The following is a 19,197-nucleotide window of genomic DNA, read 5'->3' on the forward strand; positions in this document are numbered from 1 at the left end:
GCACATACTCACCTGTGCACTGGCACACTCCTCCTCCTGTGTGCTCTCTCCTGTACCCCGCAGCATGTACATTACTCGAATACGGTGTATCTAGGCATGGTGGGGATGGAGAGAGACCTAGGAAGAGCATGCCGGCAGACAGGTGAGTATGTGCCAACACCCTGCATGTGCAAAGTGAAGCACATTGTAAGGTGGCAACACATCATACAATAAAATGATCTGATTTTACAGCAGTTAGATAAAAACTATCTTTTCTACAGAAAAATCGAAAGCCTTTTTTTTTTTTTTTTTTTTTTTGTTATTTTAAATATATTTCTCCAACAATGGTGCCCCCATGGATCAGGCCTCAGCAGGAGCCGTGTTTGGCGTGCAGGTGTAGCGCACATTGATAATGATGCAGGTGCCCCCATGGATCAGGCCTCAGCAGGAGCCGTGTTTGGCGTGCAGGTGTAGCGCACATTGATAATGATGCATGTAGCAGGTGCCCCCATGGATCAGGCCTCAGCAGGAGCCGTGTTTGGCGTGCAGGTGTAGCGCACATTGATAATGATGCAGGTGCCCCCATGGATCAGGCCTCAGCAGGAGCCGTGTTTGGCGTGCAGGTGTAGCGCACATTGATAATGATGCATGTAGCAGGTGCCCCCATGGATCAGGCCTCAGCAGGAGCCATGCTTGGCGTGCAGGTGTTGCACACACTGATAACGATGTATGTAGCAGGTGCCCCCATGGATCAAGCCTCAGCAGGAGCCGTGTTTGGCGTGCAAGTGTTGCACACATTGATAATGATGTATGTAGCAGGTGCCCCCATGGATCAGGCCTCAGCAGGAGCCGTGCTTGGCGTGCAGGTGTAGCACACATTGATGATGTATGTAGCAGGTGCCCCATGGATCAGGCCTCAGCAGGAGCAGTGCTTGGTGTGCAGGTGTAGCGCACATTGATAATGGTGTATGTAGCAGCTGCCCCCATGGATCAGGCCTCAGCAGGAGCCGTGCTTGGCATGCAGGTGTAGCGCACATTGATAATGATGCAGGTGCCCCCATGGATCAGGCCTCAGCAGGAGCCGTGTTTGGCGTGCAGGTGTAGCGCACATTGATAATGATGCATGTAGCAGGTGCCCCCATGGATCAGGCCTCAGCAGGAGCCATGCTTGGCGTGCAGGTGTTGCACACACTGATAACGATGTATGTAGCAGGTGCCCCCATGGATCAAGCCTCAGCAGGAGCCGTGTTTGGCGTGCAAGTGTTGCACACATTGATAATGATGTATGTAGCAGGTGCCCCCATGGATCAGGCCTCAGCAGGAGCCGTGCTTGGCGTGCAGGTGTAGCACACATTGATGATGTATGTAGCAGGTGCCCCATGGATCAGGCCTCAGCAGGAGCAGTGCTTGGTGTGCAGGTGTAGCGCACATTGATAATGGTGTATGTAGCAGCTGCCCCCATGGATCAGGCCTCAGCAGGAGCCGTGCTTGGCATGCAGGTGTAGCACACATTGATAATGGTGTATGTAGCAGCTGCCCCCATGGATCAGGCCTCAGCAGGAGCCGTGTTTGGCTTGCAGGTGTTGCACACTGATAATGATGTATGTAGCAGGTGCCCCCATGGATCAGGCCTCAGCAGGAGCCGTGTTTGGCGTGCAGGTGTTGCACACATTGATAATGATGTATGTAGCAGCTGCCCCCATGGATCAGGCCTCAGCAGGAGCCGTGTTTGGCGTGCAGGTGTAGCACACATTGATAGTGATGTATGTAGCAGGTGCCCCCATGTATTAGGCCTCAGCAGAGCAGTGCTTGGTGTGCAGGTGTAGCGCACATTGATAATGATGGATGTAGCAGGTGCCCCCATGGATCAGGCCTCAGCAGGAGCCGTGTTTGGCTTGCAGGTGTTGCACACATTGATAATAATGTATGTAGCAGGTGCCCCCATGGATCAGGCCTCAGCAGGAGCCGTGCTTGGTGTGCAGGTGTAGCACACATTGATAATAATGTATGTAGCAGGTGCCCCCATGGATCAGGCCTCAGCAGGAGCCGTGTTTGGCTTGCAGGTGTTGCACACATTGATAATGATGTATGTAGCAGGTGCCCCCATGTATCAGGCCTCAGCAGGAGCAGTGCTTGGTGTGCAGGTGTAGCACACATTGATAACTATGTATGTAGCAGGTGCCCCCATGGATCAGGCCTCAGCAGAAGCCGTGTTTGGCGTGCAGGTGTTGCACACACTGATAATGATGTATGTAGCAGGTGCCCCCATGGATCAGGCCTCAGCAGGAGCCGTGTTTAGCGTGCAGGTGTTGCACACTGATAATGATGTATGTAGCAGGTGCCGCCATGGATCAGGCCTCAGCAGGAGCCGTGTTTGGCGTGCAGGTGTAGCACACATTGATAATGATGCATGTAGCAGCTGCCCCCATGGATCAGGCCTCAGCAGGAGCAGTGTTTGGCGTGCAGGTGTAGCACACATTGATAATGATGTATGTAGCAGCTGCCCCCATGGATCAGGCCTCAGCAGGAGCAGTGTTTGGTGTGTAGGTGTTGCACACATTGATAATGATGTATGTAGCAGCTGCCCCCATGGATCAGGCCTCAGCAGGAGCCGTGCTTGGCGTGCAGGTGTAGCACACATTGATAATGATGTATGTAGCAGCTGCCTCCATGGATCAGGCCTCAGCAGGAGCAGTGTTTGGCGTGCAGGTGTAGCACACATTGATAATGATGTATGTAGCAGGTGCCTCCCTGGATCAGGCCTCAGCAGGAGCCGTGTTTAGCGTGCAGGTGTTGCACACTGATAATGATGTATGTAGCAGGTGCCCCCATGGATCAGGCCTCAGCAGGAGCCGTGTTTGGCGTGCAGGTGTTGCACACATTGATAATAATGTATGTAGCAGGTGCCCCCATGGATCAGGCCTCAGCAGGAGCCGTGTTTGGCTTGCAGGTGTTGCACACATTGATAATGATGTATGTAGCAGGTGCCCCCATGTATCAGACCTCAGCAGGAGCCGTGCTTGGTGTGCAGGTGTTGCACACACTGATAATGATGTATGTAGCAGGTGCCCCCATGGATCAGGCCTCAGCAGAAGCCGTGTTTGGCGTGCAGGTGTTGCACACACTGATAATGATGTATGTAGCAGGTGCCCCCATGGATCAGGCCTCAGCAGGAGCCGTGTTTAGCGTGCAGGTGTTGCACACTGATAATGATGGATGTAGCAGCTGTCCCCATGGATCAGGCCTCAGCAGGAGCCGTGTTTGGCTTGCAGGTGTTGCACACTGATAATGATGTATGTAGCAGGTGCCCCCATGGATCAGGCCTCAGCAGGAGCCGTGCTTGGCGTGCAGGTGTCGCACACATTGATAATGATGTATGTAGCAGGTGCCCCCATGGATCAGGCCTCAGCAGGAGCCGTGCTTGGCGTGCAGGTGTTGCACACACTGATAATGATGTATGTAGCAGGTGCCCCCATGGATCAGGCCTCAGCAGGAGCCGTGTTTGGCATGCAGGTGTTGCACACATTGATAATGATGTATGTAGCAGTGCCCCCATGGATCAGGCCTCAGCAGGAGCCGTGTTTGGCATGCAGGTGTTGCACACATTGATAGTGATGTATGTAGCAGGTGCCCCCATGGATCAGGCCTCAGCAGGAGCCGTGTTTGACTTGCAGGTGTTGCACACATTGATAATGATGTATGTAGCAGGTGCCTCCATGGATCAGGCCTCAGCAGGAGCCGTGTTTGGCGTGCAGGTGTAGCACACATTGATAGTGATGTATGTAGCAGGTGCCCCCATGGATCAGGCCTCAGCAGGAGCCGTGTTTGGCATGCAGGTGTAGCACACATTGATAGTGATGTATGTAGCAGGTGCCCCCATGGATCAGGCCTCAGCAGGAGCCGTGTTTGGCATGCAGGTGTAGCACACATTGATAATGATGTATGTAGCAGCTGCCCAATGGATCAGGCCTCAGCAGGAGCCGTGTTTGGCGTGCAGGTGTAGCACACACGTTGATAATGATGTATGTAGCAGCTGCCCCCATGGATCAGGCCTCAGCAGGAGCAGTGTTTGGCATGCAGGTGTTGCACACATTGATAATGATGTATGTAGCTGTGCCCCCATGGATCAGTCCTCAGCAGGAGCCGAGTTTGGCGTGCAGGTGTAGCACACATTGATAATGATGTATGTAGAAGGTGCCCCCATGGATCAGGCCTCAGCAGGAGCCGTGTTTGGCGTGCAGGCGTAGCACACATTAATGGTGTTATGTAGCAGGTGCCTCCATGGATCAGGCCTCAGCAGGAGCCGTGTTTGGCGTGCAGGCGTAGCACACATTAATGGTGTTATGTAGCAGGTGCCTCCATGGATCAGGCCTCAGCAGGAGCCGTGTTTGGCGTGCAGGTGTAGCACACATTGATAATAATGTATGTAGCAGGTGCCTACATGGAGCAGGCCTCAGCAGGAGCCGTGTTTGGCGTGCAGGTGTTGCACACATTGATAGTGATGTATGTAGCAGGTGCCCCCATGGATCAGGCCTCAGCAGGAGCCGTGTTTGGTGTGCAGGTGTAGCACACATTGATAATGAGGTATGTAGCCGGTGCCCCCATGGATCAGGCCTCAGCAGGAGCCGTGTTTGGCGTGCAGGTGTAGCACACATTGATAGTGATATATGTAGCAGGTGCCCCCATGGATCAGGCCTCAGCAGGAGCCGTGTTTGGCATGCAGGTGTTGCACACATTGATAATGATGTATGTAGCAGTGCCCCCATGGATCAGTCCTCAGCAGGAGCCATGTTTGGCGTGCAGGTGTAGCACACATTGATAATGATGTATGTAGCAGGTGCCCCCATGGATCAGGCCTCAGCAGGAGCCGTGTTTGGCATGCAGGTGTTGCACACATTGATAATGATGTATGTAGCAGTGCCCCCATGGATCAGTCCTCAGCAGGAGCCGTGTTTGGCGTGCAGGTGTAGCACACATTAATAATAATGTATGTAGCAGGTGCCTACATGGATCAGGCCTCAGCAGGAGCCGTGTTTGGCGTGCAGGTGTTGCACACATTGATAGTGATGTATGTAGCAGGTGCCCCCATGGATCAGGCCTCAGCAGGAGCCGTGCTTGACATGCAGGTGTAGCACACACGTTGATAATGATCTATGTAGCAGCTGCCCCCATGGATCAGGCCTCAGCAGGAGCCGTGTTTGGCGTGCAGGTGTAGCACACATTGATAATGATGTATGTAGCAGCTGCCCCGCGGATCAGTCCTCAGCAGGAGCTGTTTGGCATGCAGGTGTAGCACACATTGATAATGATGGTGTATGTAGCAGGTGCCCCCATGGATCAAGCCTCAGCAGGAGCCGTGTTTGGCATGCAGGTGTTGCACACATTGATAATGATGTATGTAGCAGTGCCCCCATGGATCAGGCCTCAGCAGGAGCCGTGTTTGGCGTGCAGGTGTAGCACACATTGATAGTGATGTATGTAGCCGGTGCCCCCATGGATCAGGCCTCAGCAGGAGCCGTGTTTGGCGTGCAGGTGTAGCACACATTGATAGTGATGTATGTAGCAGGTGCCCCCATGGATCAGGCCTCAGCAGGAGCCGTGTTTGGCATGCAGGTGTTGCACACATTGATAATGATGTATGTAGCAGTGCCCCCATGGATCAGTCCTCAGCAGGAGCCGTGTTTGGCGTGCAGGTGTAGCACACATTGATAATGATGTATGTAGCCGGTGCCCCCATGGATCAGTCCTCAGCAGGAGCTGTTTGGCATGCAGGTGTAGCACACATTGATAATGATGGTGTATGTAGCAGGTGCCCCCATGGATCAAGCCTCAGCAGGAGCCGTGTTTGGCATGCAGGTGTTGCACACATTGATAATGATGTATGTAGCAGTGCCCCCATGGATCAGGCCTCAGCAGGAGCCGTGTTTGGCGTGCAGGTGTAGCACACATTGATAGTGATGTATGTAGCCGGTGCCCCCATGGATCAGGCCTCAGCAGGAGCCGTGTTTGGCGTGCAGGTGTAGCACACATTGATAGTGATGTATGTAGCAGGTGCCCCCATGGATCAGGCCTCAGCAGGAGCCGTGTTTGGCATGCAGGTGTTGCACACATTGATAATGATGTATGTAGCAGTGCCCCCATGGATCAGTCCTCAGCAGGAGCCGTGTTTGGCGTGCAGGTGTAGCACACATTGATAGTGATGTATGTAGCAGGTGCCCCCATGGATCAGGCCTCAGCAGGAGCAGTGCTTGGCGTGCAGGTGTAGCACACATTGATAGTGATGTATGTAGCAGGTGCCCCCATGGATCAGGCCTCAGCAGGAGCCGTGTTTGGCATGCAGGTGTTGCACACATTGATAATGATGTATGTAGCCAGTGCCCCCATGGATCAGACCTCAGCAGGAGCCGTGTTTGGCGTGCAGGTGTTGCACACATTGATAGTGATGTATGTAGCAGGTGTCCCCATGGATCAGGCCTCAGCAGGAGCAGTGCTTGGCGTGCAGGTGTAGCACACATTGATAATGGTGTATGTAGCAGGTGCCCCCATGGATCAGGCCTCAGCAGGAGCCATGTTTGGCTTGCAGGTGTTGCACAGATTGAGAACTCGCATGCAGAGTGATAAGTGTGGAATTCAGTAGTAGTGTCGGAATGTTCTCACACACCCACTCCACCCTGACTCAACACATCTCAGCTTGTCTTCTCCTTCCTCGCCCTGACATACACACACACTGCTGCCGCCTCCATGGAGGAGAAGAAAAAGCCACCGAGGAGAAGAGCTGCTTCCAGCCGCACCTTCACACCGCCCGTCAGGGTCCTCAGAAGGTACCGTACACCTGGCCACCACCAGTGCTGCCCCGGCTCCTGCTGATCCCTCCTCCAGCGTCTGTACAGCCAGTACTGGCTTCAAGTGAACCCCAGGTGAGAGGGATATGGAGGCTGCCATATTGATTTCCTGTTAAACAATACCAGTTGCCTGGCAGTCCTGCTGGTCAATTTGGCTGTAGTGGTGTCTGTATGACAACAGAAACAAGCATGCAGCTAATCTTGTCAGTCCTTGTCAGAAACACGTGAGCTGCTGCATGCTTATTCAGGGTCTGTGGCTAAAAGTATTACAGGCAGAGGATCAGCAGGACAGTCAAGCAACTATTATTGCTTAAAAGACAGCCTCCGTATCCCTCTCACTTTAAGGGAACCTTAACTGAGAGGGATATGGCTTTTTTCCTTTTAAACAATACCAGTTGCCTGACAGCCCTGCAGATCTCTTTAGCTGTAGTAGTGGCTGAATCACAGACCTGAAACCAGCATGCAGCTAATCCAGTCTGACTTCAGTCAGAGCACCTGATCTGCATGCTTGTTCAGGGGCTGTGGCTAAAAGTATTAGCGACACAGGATCAGCAGGAGAGTCAGGCAACTGGTATTATTTAAAACGGAAACATCCATATCCGTCTGTCTAGGTTCCCTTTAAGACACTAGCACCAGCCTGCAGCGGTGTGCAGAATGCGGTTTAGTGGCACCTTTGGGTCCTGCAGGCGTTCTCCAATACAATTCTCCTTTGTATATGTTTCCTGTATAATCTTATATTCCTCCTCACTGCCAGCTTCCCAATGCCTCTTTCTTCTCCTCCTAACCACCCACAGCTGCCCATTCCTGTGCCACAGCTGTGGACTTACAGTATAAACTGTTTGTTTTTGTTGTTGTTTTGAATGTATTTTTAAATGTTCTAAACTACTTAACACTTTATACAATACTGTAACATCTAACAACAACAATAATAATAATTTGTATCTTAGACATGTAACTGAAGTCATTTGTCGGCAGGGGACAATCTGTACTCCCGTGTGTGTGTGTGTGTGTAAAGGAGGGGGGGGGGGGGTGTAAATGGATAAGGAGACCTCAGCTTTCCTAAATCCCCCCCCCCCCCTCTTCTCTGTCCCCTGATGTTATTTTGTAAAGGCCAACCAAAGCTACTTCCGGGCCGGTTCGCAGTGCCGTGACTACGTATTGTGCATTCGCACAGCACTCCAGGCCACGGGCACGCCACCAATGACGTGTGGCGCCTGCGCACTGCTTCCCGACCCTGGCCGATCCAGAAGTAGCTTGACGCAGCCTTTACAAGATAATTGCCGGGAATGGAGAACAACGGGGGGTGCAATGGGCATCAGGACGACTTGCAGCACATGCCTGCTCTATTTCTCCCCCCCCCCCCCCCCATTTGGAAAATCCAGGAAAGCTAAGGTATGCTTTAAAGTTGGTGGCGTTGTCAGTGACAGGGATACCAAGGAATCCCAGTGACGTCCTTCCTGCCCAGCACTATGCGTATGACCCGCTCGGCGCACTCTGCTGCAGGGTCATATGAATGATGTTTTATTTGCATTGCGATGGGGCGGAGTATCGCTCTGCAAACCAGGATTGCTCATAAACTACGCCAGTGCAATTCTATGCGCCGTAGTCCGCAACTACGCATCGTAGTACATAGACTAAGTTTAAAAACTACGCGGACGTATTTCCGCGTAGTCGTAGTACTGCTATGCGAAGCTTCGCCCGCTACACGTAATTGACGTCTGTATGGCGAAGTCAACTACGCGTGCGGTAACTGCGTCTATACGGATCATTGCGCATGTGCAGAAATGATTGCCCTTCTATACGTATACAATTCCACATTGGAAAGTGGAATGTACGCATATATTAGTTCACCCATGCGCATAGTTAACGGATTATTGCGGAAATTTTTCCGCATAAGGGCATAAGCGTCCGCATACACTACGCTTTGCAGTACGCAAATCTTCCGTATTCTAATGCGTAGTCTACGAAATGCAAACGTAGCGAAGTTTCTGATTTCATAGCCATAGTTTGCGGGAAACTACGCGTAGTTCCAGCGTAGTGAAGTTGGTTGACTACGAGCATTACTACTGCAAACGCAATGGCTGGTTGTAAAAGCAGCCTGAAATGAAAATCAACACAATCAACCTCCCTTATTTTAATTGGAAGTGTTCTAAATCCACAAGATAATGGGGATAAAAGTGATATTGCATAAAAATATACATCTCCTCTACCCATTCACCCCTTCTTCCCACGCACAAAACACTCGTGTAAAAAAGAAAAAAAAAAGTAACAGCTTTTTTTTTTTTTTTTGTACATAAATAGTTACGGTAGGGCTTTTTTGAGATGTCATGAGGTATATTACTGTTATTTTTTTGAATAAGGGCTCATAATTTATTTAGATTGTTCTAGTGCTATTGCCGGCACCCGAATTACGAGGATTTTATTGCAATTCGGCTGCGGCGTATGGCTGTCCCCAAATCGATTGGGCGCTTAAAACGACCAGACTTGCTCTTAAGTTTTGTTTTTTTTTTTTTTTGCTTAGCAGCAAGGTGCCATATAACTTGTATGAGGGGCTTTGTATACGAGAAAACAGGGCGGAGTCTGAATTTTTTCAGCTGTTCATAGAAAGCTGTAGGCTGGTCTGGGGTGAACCTGATTTGTCAAGCACACCCTAGTGATTTTTCTTTTTCAGTTTGCAAGCTCTTATAAGATGCTGAACTTTGCACAGTGTCATCTGGAATGGTTGGTAAATATGGACAGAATGGACCGCTGTTTTTCTGGGGCATATGTGTCCTGAGGATTAGAGGGTGGTTGGGAAATAAGAGGAGAGAGAGAGAGATACAGTAGAATCTCGTTATAGTAAACTCTGATATAATAAATGAATATTGTAAACTCGGTCCTCAGATCACAGCAAATGGGGCTGCAAAAATATACAGGTAGTCCCCGGTTAGCGAACGAGATGGGGACTGTAGGTTCGTTCTTAACCTAAATCTGTTCTTAAAGGGGAACTCCAGCCTAAACAAACATACTGTCAAGTTACATTAGTTATGTTAATTAGAATAGATAGGTAATATAATCTCTTACCCACCATGTTTTAAAAAAACAGGCACATTTTTGTGATTCATGGGGGCTACCATCTTTGTCATGGGGGCAGCCATCTTTTTGGTTGAAAGGAGGTGACAGGGAGCAGGAGACACAGTTCCAACTATCCTGTGTCCTGATCAGCCCTCCCAGCTGCACATGCTAGGCTTCAAATGTCAAATTCAAAATGTAAAAAAAAACAAATCAGAAATCCCATCCTGCTTTGCACAGCATCAGGTGAAAAAAGCCCGGGCAGTTTTCTTCTGTGCAGCTAAAAAAGAGACTTGTATAAGAGAAACAAAGTTCTGATGCTGTGAAACTGTTAAAGAAACACAAAGCCTTTTCAGTGCTGCGGAGTCGATTTTTAGTCCGGAGGTTCACTTTAAGTCGGAACATTGTGCCATCTGTCGCCTGTACCTCTTGTGCCTCCAGTGTCCCCTTCTGTGTCACCTCTGCCCTAAAAGTTTAAAAGCCATTTTTTCTTTGAATTTTATATCAATTTTCTCAAACTACAAGTCAATGTGAAAAAATGTTTTTTGAGTTGTTCCCATGGAAACAGAATCCATGCTGTTCGTATCGACGGATCGTTTATAAGTCGGCCGTTCCTAAGTCAGGGCCCGCCTGTACCACCAATTCCTGATGCCATAAACTTCTGATCTAGTAAACTACCTTTCCTGGTCCCTCAGAGTTTACTGTAAAGGGATTCTACTGTACTGAGCTATGAACCAATTACAGGACACCTGAAGTGAGCAGGATATGGAGGCTGCCATATTTATTTCCTGTTAAAGAGTAACTGTCGGGCATAAAATCAAACAACAATTCTTTATTTTTATCTAGTAATCAAGTAATAGGGATGCTAATCAGTGTCTGAATTGTACACCAGAAACCTGCATGAGGCAAATCCAGTAAGACTTCAAACCTTTCATATGCATGCTTGTTCAGGGGCTATGGCTAAAAGTATTGGAGGCAGAGGATCAGCAAGACAACCAGGCAATCTGCATTGTTTAAAAGGAAATAAATATGGCAGTTTCCATATCCCTCTCACCATGCTTTAAATTGTCAGTACGTTTTGGGTTGTGGGAGCAAACCGGAATGCCTGGAGAAAACTCAAACGCAGGGAGAACATACAAACTCCATGCAGGTAGGGTTTAGAGTGAGATTTTAGCCTAGGACTCCTGCGCTGCGAGGCGAGAGTGCTATCCACTGAGTCACATTGCTGCTTGTAAATACATCATGACTAGAATTAGAAGCTGTATACAGAAATGTATGTTCTGGGGATTACCCACGGTTAGCAGGTGCAGCACGGTGGCTTAGTGGTTAGCTCTCTCGCCTTGCAGCGATGGGTCCCCGGTTCGAATCCCAGCTAGAGCACTATCTGCATGGAGCTTGTATGTTCTCCCCGTGTCTGCGTGGGATTCCTCCGGGCACTCCGGTTTCCTCCCACATCCCAAAAACATACAGATAAGTTACCAGTAATTGGCTTCCCCCTAAATTGGCACCAGACTACAATACATACACTACATGATACATACATACACATGTGACTATGGTAGGGATTAGATTGTGAGCCCCTCTGAGGGACTCTTAAAGTGAACCTCCGGACTAAAAATCTACTCAGCAGAACTGAAAAGGCTTGGTGTTTGTTTAACAGTTTCACAGCATAAGAACTTTGTTTTTCTTATCAAAGCATCATTTTTAGCTGCATTTTTAGGTAAGCTCCACCCATCAAAGAAAACTGCCTGGGCTTTTTTTCCCTGATGCTGTGCAAAGCATGATGGGGATTTCCTATGTTGTTGTTCACGTTGCCTAGCAACTGGGAGGGGTGATCAGCACACAGGACAGTTGGAACTGTGTCTCATGCTCCCTGTCACCTCCTTTTAACCAAAAAGATGGCTGCCTTCATGAAATCACAAACATGTGCCTGTTCTTTTAAAACAGGGTGGGTAAGAGATTATATTCCCTATCTATTTTAATTAACATAATTAATGTAACTTAATGACAGTATGTTTGTTTAGGCTGAAGTTCCTCTTTAAGTGATAAGACCATACACTCTGTACAGTGCTGTGGAAGATGTTGGAACTATATATAGATACTAGTTCATTAATACATTTTCTGAACATTTATGGAACACCTTTATTCCGGCTCCAGTCTTTCCATGTGCCGGTGTTTATATTGCCCCGCTGCAGCACCTGACCCGCTTGTGTAGTTGTACTCCTGTCTGTGTGCATCTATCAGAATGGAGTGTCAGCATGCTTGAGGTCTGAACCCTTTTATACAGGAGATAAATATAGCTCTGTATGTAGGTGATGTGGTTTCACACCTTCCACTGAATGCAGAGTTCTCGTGTCGGTCTCTTCCGCTGCACAGCTGCCTGTATCTGGCTGCTGACAGTATCTAGAGACTGTCACAGGCTTGTTTCCTGACCTGAGAGACACAGCTACCTGTAGAAGCCCTCTGAATATTCCCGCCTCCTTCCCAGACTCTCCAAATACGTGGGCAGAATCCCAGCACAAGCTACCCTTTCCTCCTGTATACATGTGTGGTGATGTCCTGTGATTGGCTCTTGTGTGGCTAAATCCTTTCACCAGGGCAACTTTGTGTCCAATTCCTTTTTATTTTGTTTGTTTTTGCCACCAAACTGTCAAAAAGAAAAAATAAAGTGTACTATATTTATAACAACCATACTAAGTGCTGGAGCCCACTTGAGCGATTTTTTTTTTTTTTTTTTTTTTTTTTTTTTTTATGCAGCATTTTTGGATTACTGACAATCGCCTTCGGCAAATGCTTTACCAATGTTTTTAATGGGGAATCCTCAAGACATGCAGCATTTTGGGCGCGTTTGCGCTCAATGCTAAGTATAGAAGTGCTGCAAAAATCGCTTTGAAAAGCGTTTTGCAGTGATTTGGGGGCTGAGCGTTTTGATTTTTAAATAATTATACTTACAGTGTGTCCTGTCCGGCTTCTGTCTGTAGCCCCGTCCTGTAGCAGAAGAGGTCACAAGTGCTGCTCTGATTGGTCCTAGAGTAGCACCTATGACCTTTTCCATTGGTGGTGAGGCTACGGACGGAAGCCGGACACCAAGAAACGAGGTAAGTATAATAAAGTTTATTTAAAAAAGAAACTGCGCTAATCGCAAGCGCTGTACTGTAAAGCTTCAAATCTGAGGCAAACACAATTGCAATTGGCCCAGGAATTGCTGCACACAGTGTTTGCTCGCTTTAAGAGTGCTGCAGCGATTTCCTAGGGGGTACCAGACCTAAGGCTGTTCTAAACAAACTAGGAGTGTCGTCCAGAAAGTTACAGCTTTTATCTGCCACGCAAAGGTATTCTTTCTGTGGCACGCATGTTCTTTCACTTCTTAAATTTTGGTAGTTTGCATATAAAAATAAGTGGTGCAGGGAGAGAAAAGGTTAGCCTGATTAGCAATTTACATTATACAAAAAGATTTGTATAATGTAAATTGCTAATCAGGCTAATCTTTTCTCTCACTGCACCACTTGTCACATGACTGCAGAACGCAAGTTCATCTGTTGTTCAGCAGCATTAACATGAAGCCCCTCCTACCTCAATTCCTCCAACCCGTAGGTGAGGGGTGTGATGCCACGACAACAAAGTGACTGAAAACTTTGTAAAACTATAGGATGTACGGGATGCTTTAATACAGCAGGTGATTATGTGGGGAAATAATCAGAAGCTACACTGTGTCTGAGATAAAATGTTTCCTTAATTGATTAGAGACTCTGTAACAAAAACAAATCCCCTGGGGGGTACTCACCTCGGGAGGGGGAAGCCTCAGGGTCCCAATGAGGCTTCCCCCTCCCCTGTAGCTGCAGGCAATCCAGCGTTAGCTCCCCTGAAGCGTCCTGGAATCCTCCCCCGACAAGCCTGACAAGGCTTGATATATTTACCTTCCCGGCTCCAGCGGGGGCGCTGTTGCAGCTCTCCGCACAGAGATAGGTGGAAATAGCAGATCTCTGTTGGGTCTGCTCTACTATGCAGACGCAGTAGAACGGACCACAGCGATCGGCTATTGCTGCCTATCCCCGAGTGGAGAGCCGATACTGCACTGGAGCTGGGAAGGTAAATATTTACATCCCCGCTGTCCGGAGGGACACAGCAAGACAGGAGGACAGGGGAAGCCTTGATCGGATCTGGAGGCTTGGTATTTAATCCACAGGAGGATATCCTATACCAGTGATTGCTAACCTTGGCACTCCAGCTGTGGTGAAACTACAAGTCCCATGAGGCATTGCAATACTCTGACAGCTCTAAGTATAACTCAAGGAGGCAGAGGCATGATGGGATTTGTAGTTTTGTCACAGCTGGAGTGCCAAGGTTAGCCATTACTGTCCTATACGGTCCTATTTTCTCCCCATTTAATGGGTACCTCATATTTGTGGCTGTGTGTTTCTGGGGTGGCGTAGTGGGCAGCACACTCAACTTGCAGCACCGGGTCCCTGGTTTAAATCCCAGCCAGGGTACCGTCTGCATGTCTTCCCCCATGTCTGTGTGGGTTTCCTCCAGGTACTCAGATTTCTTACCACATCCCAAAAACCTACAGATGGCTTCCCTCTGAACTGGCCTTCGATTACAACAGACATATGACTATGGTAGGGATTAGATTGTGAGACCCTCTGAGGGACAGTTAGTGCAAAACTATACTCTGTACAGCGCTGCGGAAGATGCCAGCGCTATAATACTACTACTACTACTACTACTACATTCTGACGGACTTTAGAAAGTTTATATTCTGAAGTTTTGGCCCGTTGATTGGCAGCAGCATGAATCCATATATAACTAGCAGTATAGCTTTACCACCTTCATGAGAACCTGAACTGAAAATGAAGTCATAATAAACATGTCATACCTACCTCCTGTGTAGTCTACTCATCAATCTAGTTCTCCTCTCCTGCGTCCTGTTTGTCCACTGTGATAAATGTAATCCTCTATTTTGAAAATGGCCATTGCCCCCTAACAGCTTCCTGGTCAGCACACTGTTAAACTGTAATATCACTCACTTGAGCCATAGGTAAACATGGACATTACCTTGCACATTCAGTTGTAACTGACAGCTGCTGATATATGACTGATAGCAACTGGTAGATTTCAGTTCTGACAACTTAAGGTGCATACACACATCAGACCATAGTCTTTTGAAAATGAAAGATCACAGACCAATCTTACCACCCTTCATGTAGTATGAGAGCCATACCTTCACAGTCTTTTCTATGGAGCTGAACTCCACATCAGAAAAAAATCTTTGCAAGATGCTGCACACACAGATGCTGTACAGACACAAAAGATCAGTATCTGCAAAAGATCTGTTACTGCCAAAGATCCGTTCCTGCAAATTGCAATGATAGTCTATGAGCTCTGCAGATCATCATACACACATGATTTAACTGACATTCATCTGTAGATCAAGCAATTATCCGCAGATCTGAAAATCCATCCTGGTGGATTTGATCTGCAGATGAATGTCAGTTAAATCCTGTGTGTATGATGATCTGCAGATCTCATAGACTATCATTGCAATTTGCAGGAATGGATTTTTGGCAGGAACAGATCTTTTGCAGATACTGATCTTTTGTGTCTGTACAGCATGTTTGTGTGCAGCATCTTGCAAAGATTTTTTCTGATGTGGAGTTCAGCTCCATAGAATAGACTGTGTAGAGTATGGCTCTCATACTACATGAAGGGTGGTAAGATTGGTCTGTGATCTTTCATTTTCCAAAGACTATAGTCTGATGTGTGTATGAGCCTTTATTGTCAGAACTGGAAGGGATCATTGTCAGAAGCTCACCATTTTCTTCTGAGAGGAACTGATGGTGAGGTTAAGTATGTAATATTCATTTGCAGCTACGTCATGTTTATTTTAAATAAATGTACTAAATTCAGGTTCCCTTTAAAGGGAACCTAAACTGAGAAGGACATGGATTTTTCCATTTAAAGTATTACCAGTTGCCTGACTTTCCTGCTGCTCCTGTTTCTCTTAATACCCCCTGAACAAGCATGCAGATCAGTTGCGCTGACTGAAGTCAGACTGGATTAGCTGCATACTTGTTTCAGGTCTGCGATTCAGCCACTATTGCAGCCAAAGAGATCAGCAGGACTGCCAGGCAACTGGTATTATTTAAGGCTACTTACACAGCAGGACGTTGCATTTAGGGGACGTTATAGGGCACATAACGTGCCCCTAACACAACGCCTGTTGCTCTCTGATGTGGACGTCAGAGTGAGCCGCGTTGTGCAGCTCACTCTGGCGTCCGTGATGCGTACTCTTGGACGCATGCGGCATCACGTGGTCCTGCCCGGCCAATCGCCGCATAGAGCGGCAGCTCCAGGAAGTAAACCCTGCACGTCACACAGTGCAGTGAATATTAATTAGCCATGTGCTTGGCCGCTCTCCACTCCTCCCCAACACTACTAAACATGTGCAAACAGTCTAACGCACAGCATGCAGCACTCAACGGATGTGCTGCGTTACAATGTAACTCAACGTGGGCACTGTGAACAGCCCACTGATTTTTCATTACTGTGCGGTGGGGCTGTGTTACAGGCTGCTCCAACGTGCGCCTGTAACGTCTTAATGTGAAAGCAGCCTAAAAGGAAACATCCATATCCCTCCCAGTTTAGGTTCCCTTTAAGTACTGCCTGCATGTAAAGTTACATACACACGAGGAACAATTGTCCCCCGTTGCATGCGCGCACGCGACAAGTGAGCGACGGCTCCCTGCCGGCGACAGCTGTCCACACGTCTCGCCAGAAAGGCAGAGACACGGTGGAAGCTGTTTGTGAATGGAGCATCCCCCGGCCGGATGCTCCATTCACTCGTGTAGGTCTCCTGTCGCTAGCCCGCCTACACACGCGGGACTAGCGACAGTTCCGGCGAAGTTGCGGTGACAGCTGTAGCTGGTGATCGAACATGTCAATCGCCTGGCGACAGCTCCGACGGTTCGGGGCGCGCGTGTCATACACACGGGCGACCTGTCGCCGCAACACGCACGTGCCACGTGGTTGCGGTGACAGCCGTACCCCGTGTGTATGAGCCTTTACAGGCCTGAGAAGGGTCTTTAGTAAAGCTAGCCTTTGCGCCTCTTTGGTCCAGTTTGGTTAGGGGAATTGCGAGGCTACGGGAGTGAAGGTGTCTGGCTGTGCAGGGAACTGAGAATCACAGGCTGGATTAGTCTGTCTGTGTGGCTCACATAACCTGCTGTCCAAATAAGGGATTGTTCACACACACAGCTTCTCTCTCCCCGGCCCTCTGCTTGTAGAGAATAGAATGGGACAAGCGTGGGAGATTGAGGCGTAACTAGAAAGGAGCAGCTTCTGCGACTGCAGGGGGGCCCCGAGCTGTGGGGGCCCCCAACTACTAACCGTCCCTTTCTCCAAAACGGGTTCATCCTCCAGATCAGGTGCATTTGTGGCGGCACCAAGGGGTGACAAGGGAACACTGTAGGGTCCCATGAAGTTTAAACCAAACCCCCTTCCCAGAGTTTAAAGGTAAAGCAAAACAAAAACACTTGTTCTTAGAACAGGGCTAAGGGTAGCCATAGATTACTCAAGTTTACAGGCCGAGGCCGATTGACCTTTGGAGTAGAATCTGTACTGCAATATGGCTACCCAAGCGATCTTTTGATAGTTTCTGAGCTGAAAACGGTTGAGGTTAAAGGTTCATACACACCTACCAACTATCTGTCCAACTATCTACCAAACTTGTCTATTAAGCCCCATACGACTTTTGTTGTGAAACAAGTTGAAACAACTAAAGTCTTTTGCTATTGTTCAAACGTCTGATAAGAAGTCAATCCAACTGTTGGATTGCAGCTTTTTGAACAATTGCAAAATACTTATTTTTTTATTTATTTTTTTCAACTTGTTTCACAACAAAAGCTGTTTGACAATTGTGCTGCATAAAAGACCGCTGTTGAGCGTGTGAATGGGGCGAACACTTCCGGTTTGGCCGTCACCGGCCGACAGGCATGGGAACGCGAGGGATTCTTCGCGTTCCCAGCCTGTATATCGCCCCCTATGCTGCTATTGCGGCCAGGAGGTCGCAATAGCAGCATAGGGGGCGATATACAGGCTGGGAACGCGAACAATCACTCACGTTCCCCTGCCTGTCGGCCGGTGACGGCGAAACCAGAAGTCGTCGCCAGCGGGTGCAGAAGCATCTGAGCGGGGCTGCGAGGGCACCGATCGTCTGCAGAGGGCTGAGGGAAGCCCCAGGTGAGTTCATCTCGTTTTTTTTTTGTACGCTTTAGGTTCACTTTAAGGCTGCATTTCCACTTGTGCGGTGGGAATCGTCGCGGGAAAAATTCGCATGCGGATGCGAATTTCGCATGTGGGTCTATGCGAATTTTCATGCGAATTCGCATGGATGACGATGTATGCGAATTTAACCATGGCAGTGCTGGTGTGATTTTTTTTTTTTTTTTTTCCATTGTTTCTATGCGAATTTGCATGAAAATTTGCATACCCAAACTGCATGCGAATTTCCTATTAAATACATTGTATGCGATTCGCATAGCGGTATGAGGTATGTGAATTCTGATGGCTCTGCCATGCGAATTTTTTCTGCACAGAAAAAGGCAAAGAAATCCTGACAAGTGGAAACAGTCCCATTCACTTGTATTGCTATGCGAATTTGCATGCGAAAAACGCATGTGAATTCGCGATAGTGGTAATGGGCCCTAAATCAGGAATGCTGGCAAAAATCTTGATCACAAGGGCTCTATTGGATGCTTGGCGGTAATGACATTCAATATCGCGAAGGTCATCCACGTAGTATGTCCCTACATGTGCGGTGGTACAGATGCGCACGGTGATGATAGACTCCAGAGGAGGCCCGGATTTGCGTCGGCGTGGCAGGTGACTTTTTTTTTTTTAACACTACACAGGGGCAAACGCATATACACTTGAGGGGGCGGCGACAGGATCATTTCCAATAGGTTTCATGCTGGGCGGGTCAAAGATCCCCCACTGATAAGGTTAAATCAAATAGGGCACAGTCTGATGGCTGATCTGGTGGCCGTTGAGTAAGGTCTGGGTAGCTTTACGAGACTCAAAACCGAACAAGTCTATGGGTAGGAACACACTAGGCAGAATTGCATATGCGTTTTCTACTACGTGCTATGGAAAATGCATATGCGAATTTGCCTAGTGTGTTCCTACCCGGGGCCATATGCAATTCACTTTTTCACCTGAGTTTTTTTCTCCTAGGTGATATTTTTAAACTCGTCAATAAAATCCATTTTAAGCCCCCAGAAGGCAAGAATATGCTCAAAATAATTTTAATATTACTTTTTCACCAACT

The 19,197-nt window shown here is 48.3% G+C and overlaps 1 protein-coding gene across 3 annotated transcripts in view; it reads left to right on the forward strand.

The window, feature by feature from the left end:
* Positions 1 to 19,197, forward strand: part of RIN3 (Ras and Rab interactor 3) — a 105,379-nt gene that overhangs the window by 25,125 nt on the left and 61,057 nt on the right. The window contains exon 1 of one of the 3 annotated variants that reach the window (XM_068254607.1): positions 6,718 to 6,800. The exons of 1 other annotated variant lie outside the window; for it this stretch is intronic. In XM_068254607.1, coding sequence (XP_068110708.1) covers positions 6,721 to 6,800 — 80 coding nt within the window. In that variant the 5' untranslated portion in view covers positions 6,718 to 6,720. One more of the 3 variants, XM_068254610.1, reaches the window with a different exon arrangement.

Source organism: Hyperolius riggenbachi, chromosome 9 (assembly GCF_040937935.1).
Source record: "Hyperolius riggenbachi isolate aHypRig1 chromosome 9, aHypRig1.pri, whole genome shotgun sequence".
NCBI lineage: Eukaryota > Metazoa > Chordata > Amphibia > Anura > Hyperoliidae > Hyperolius > Hyperolius riggenbachi.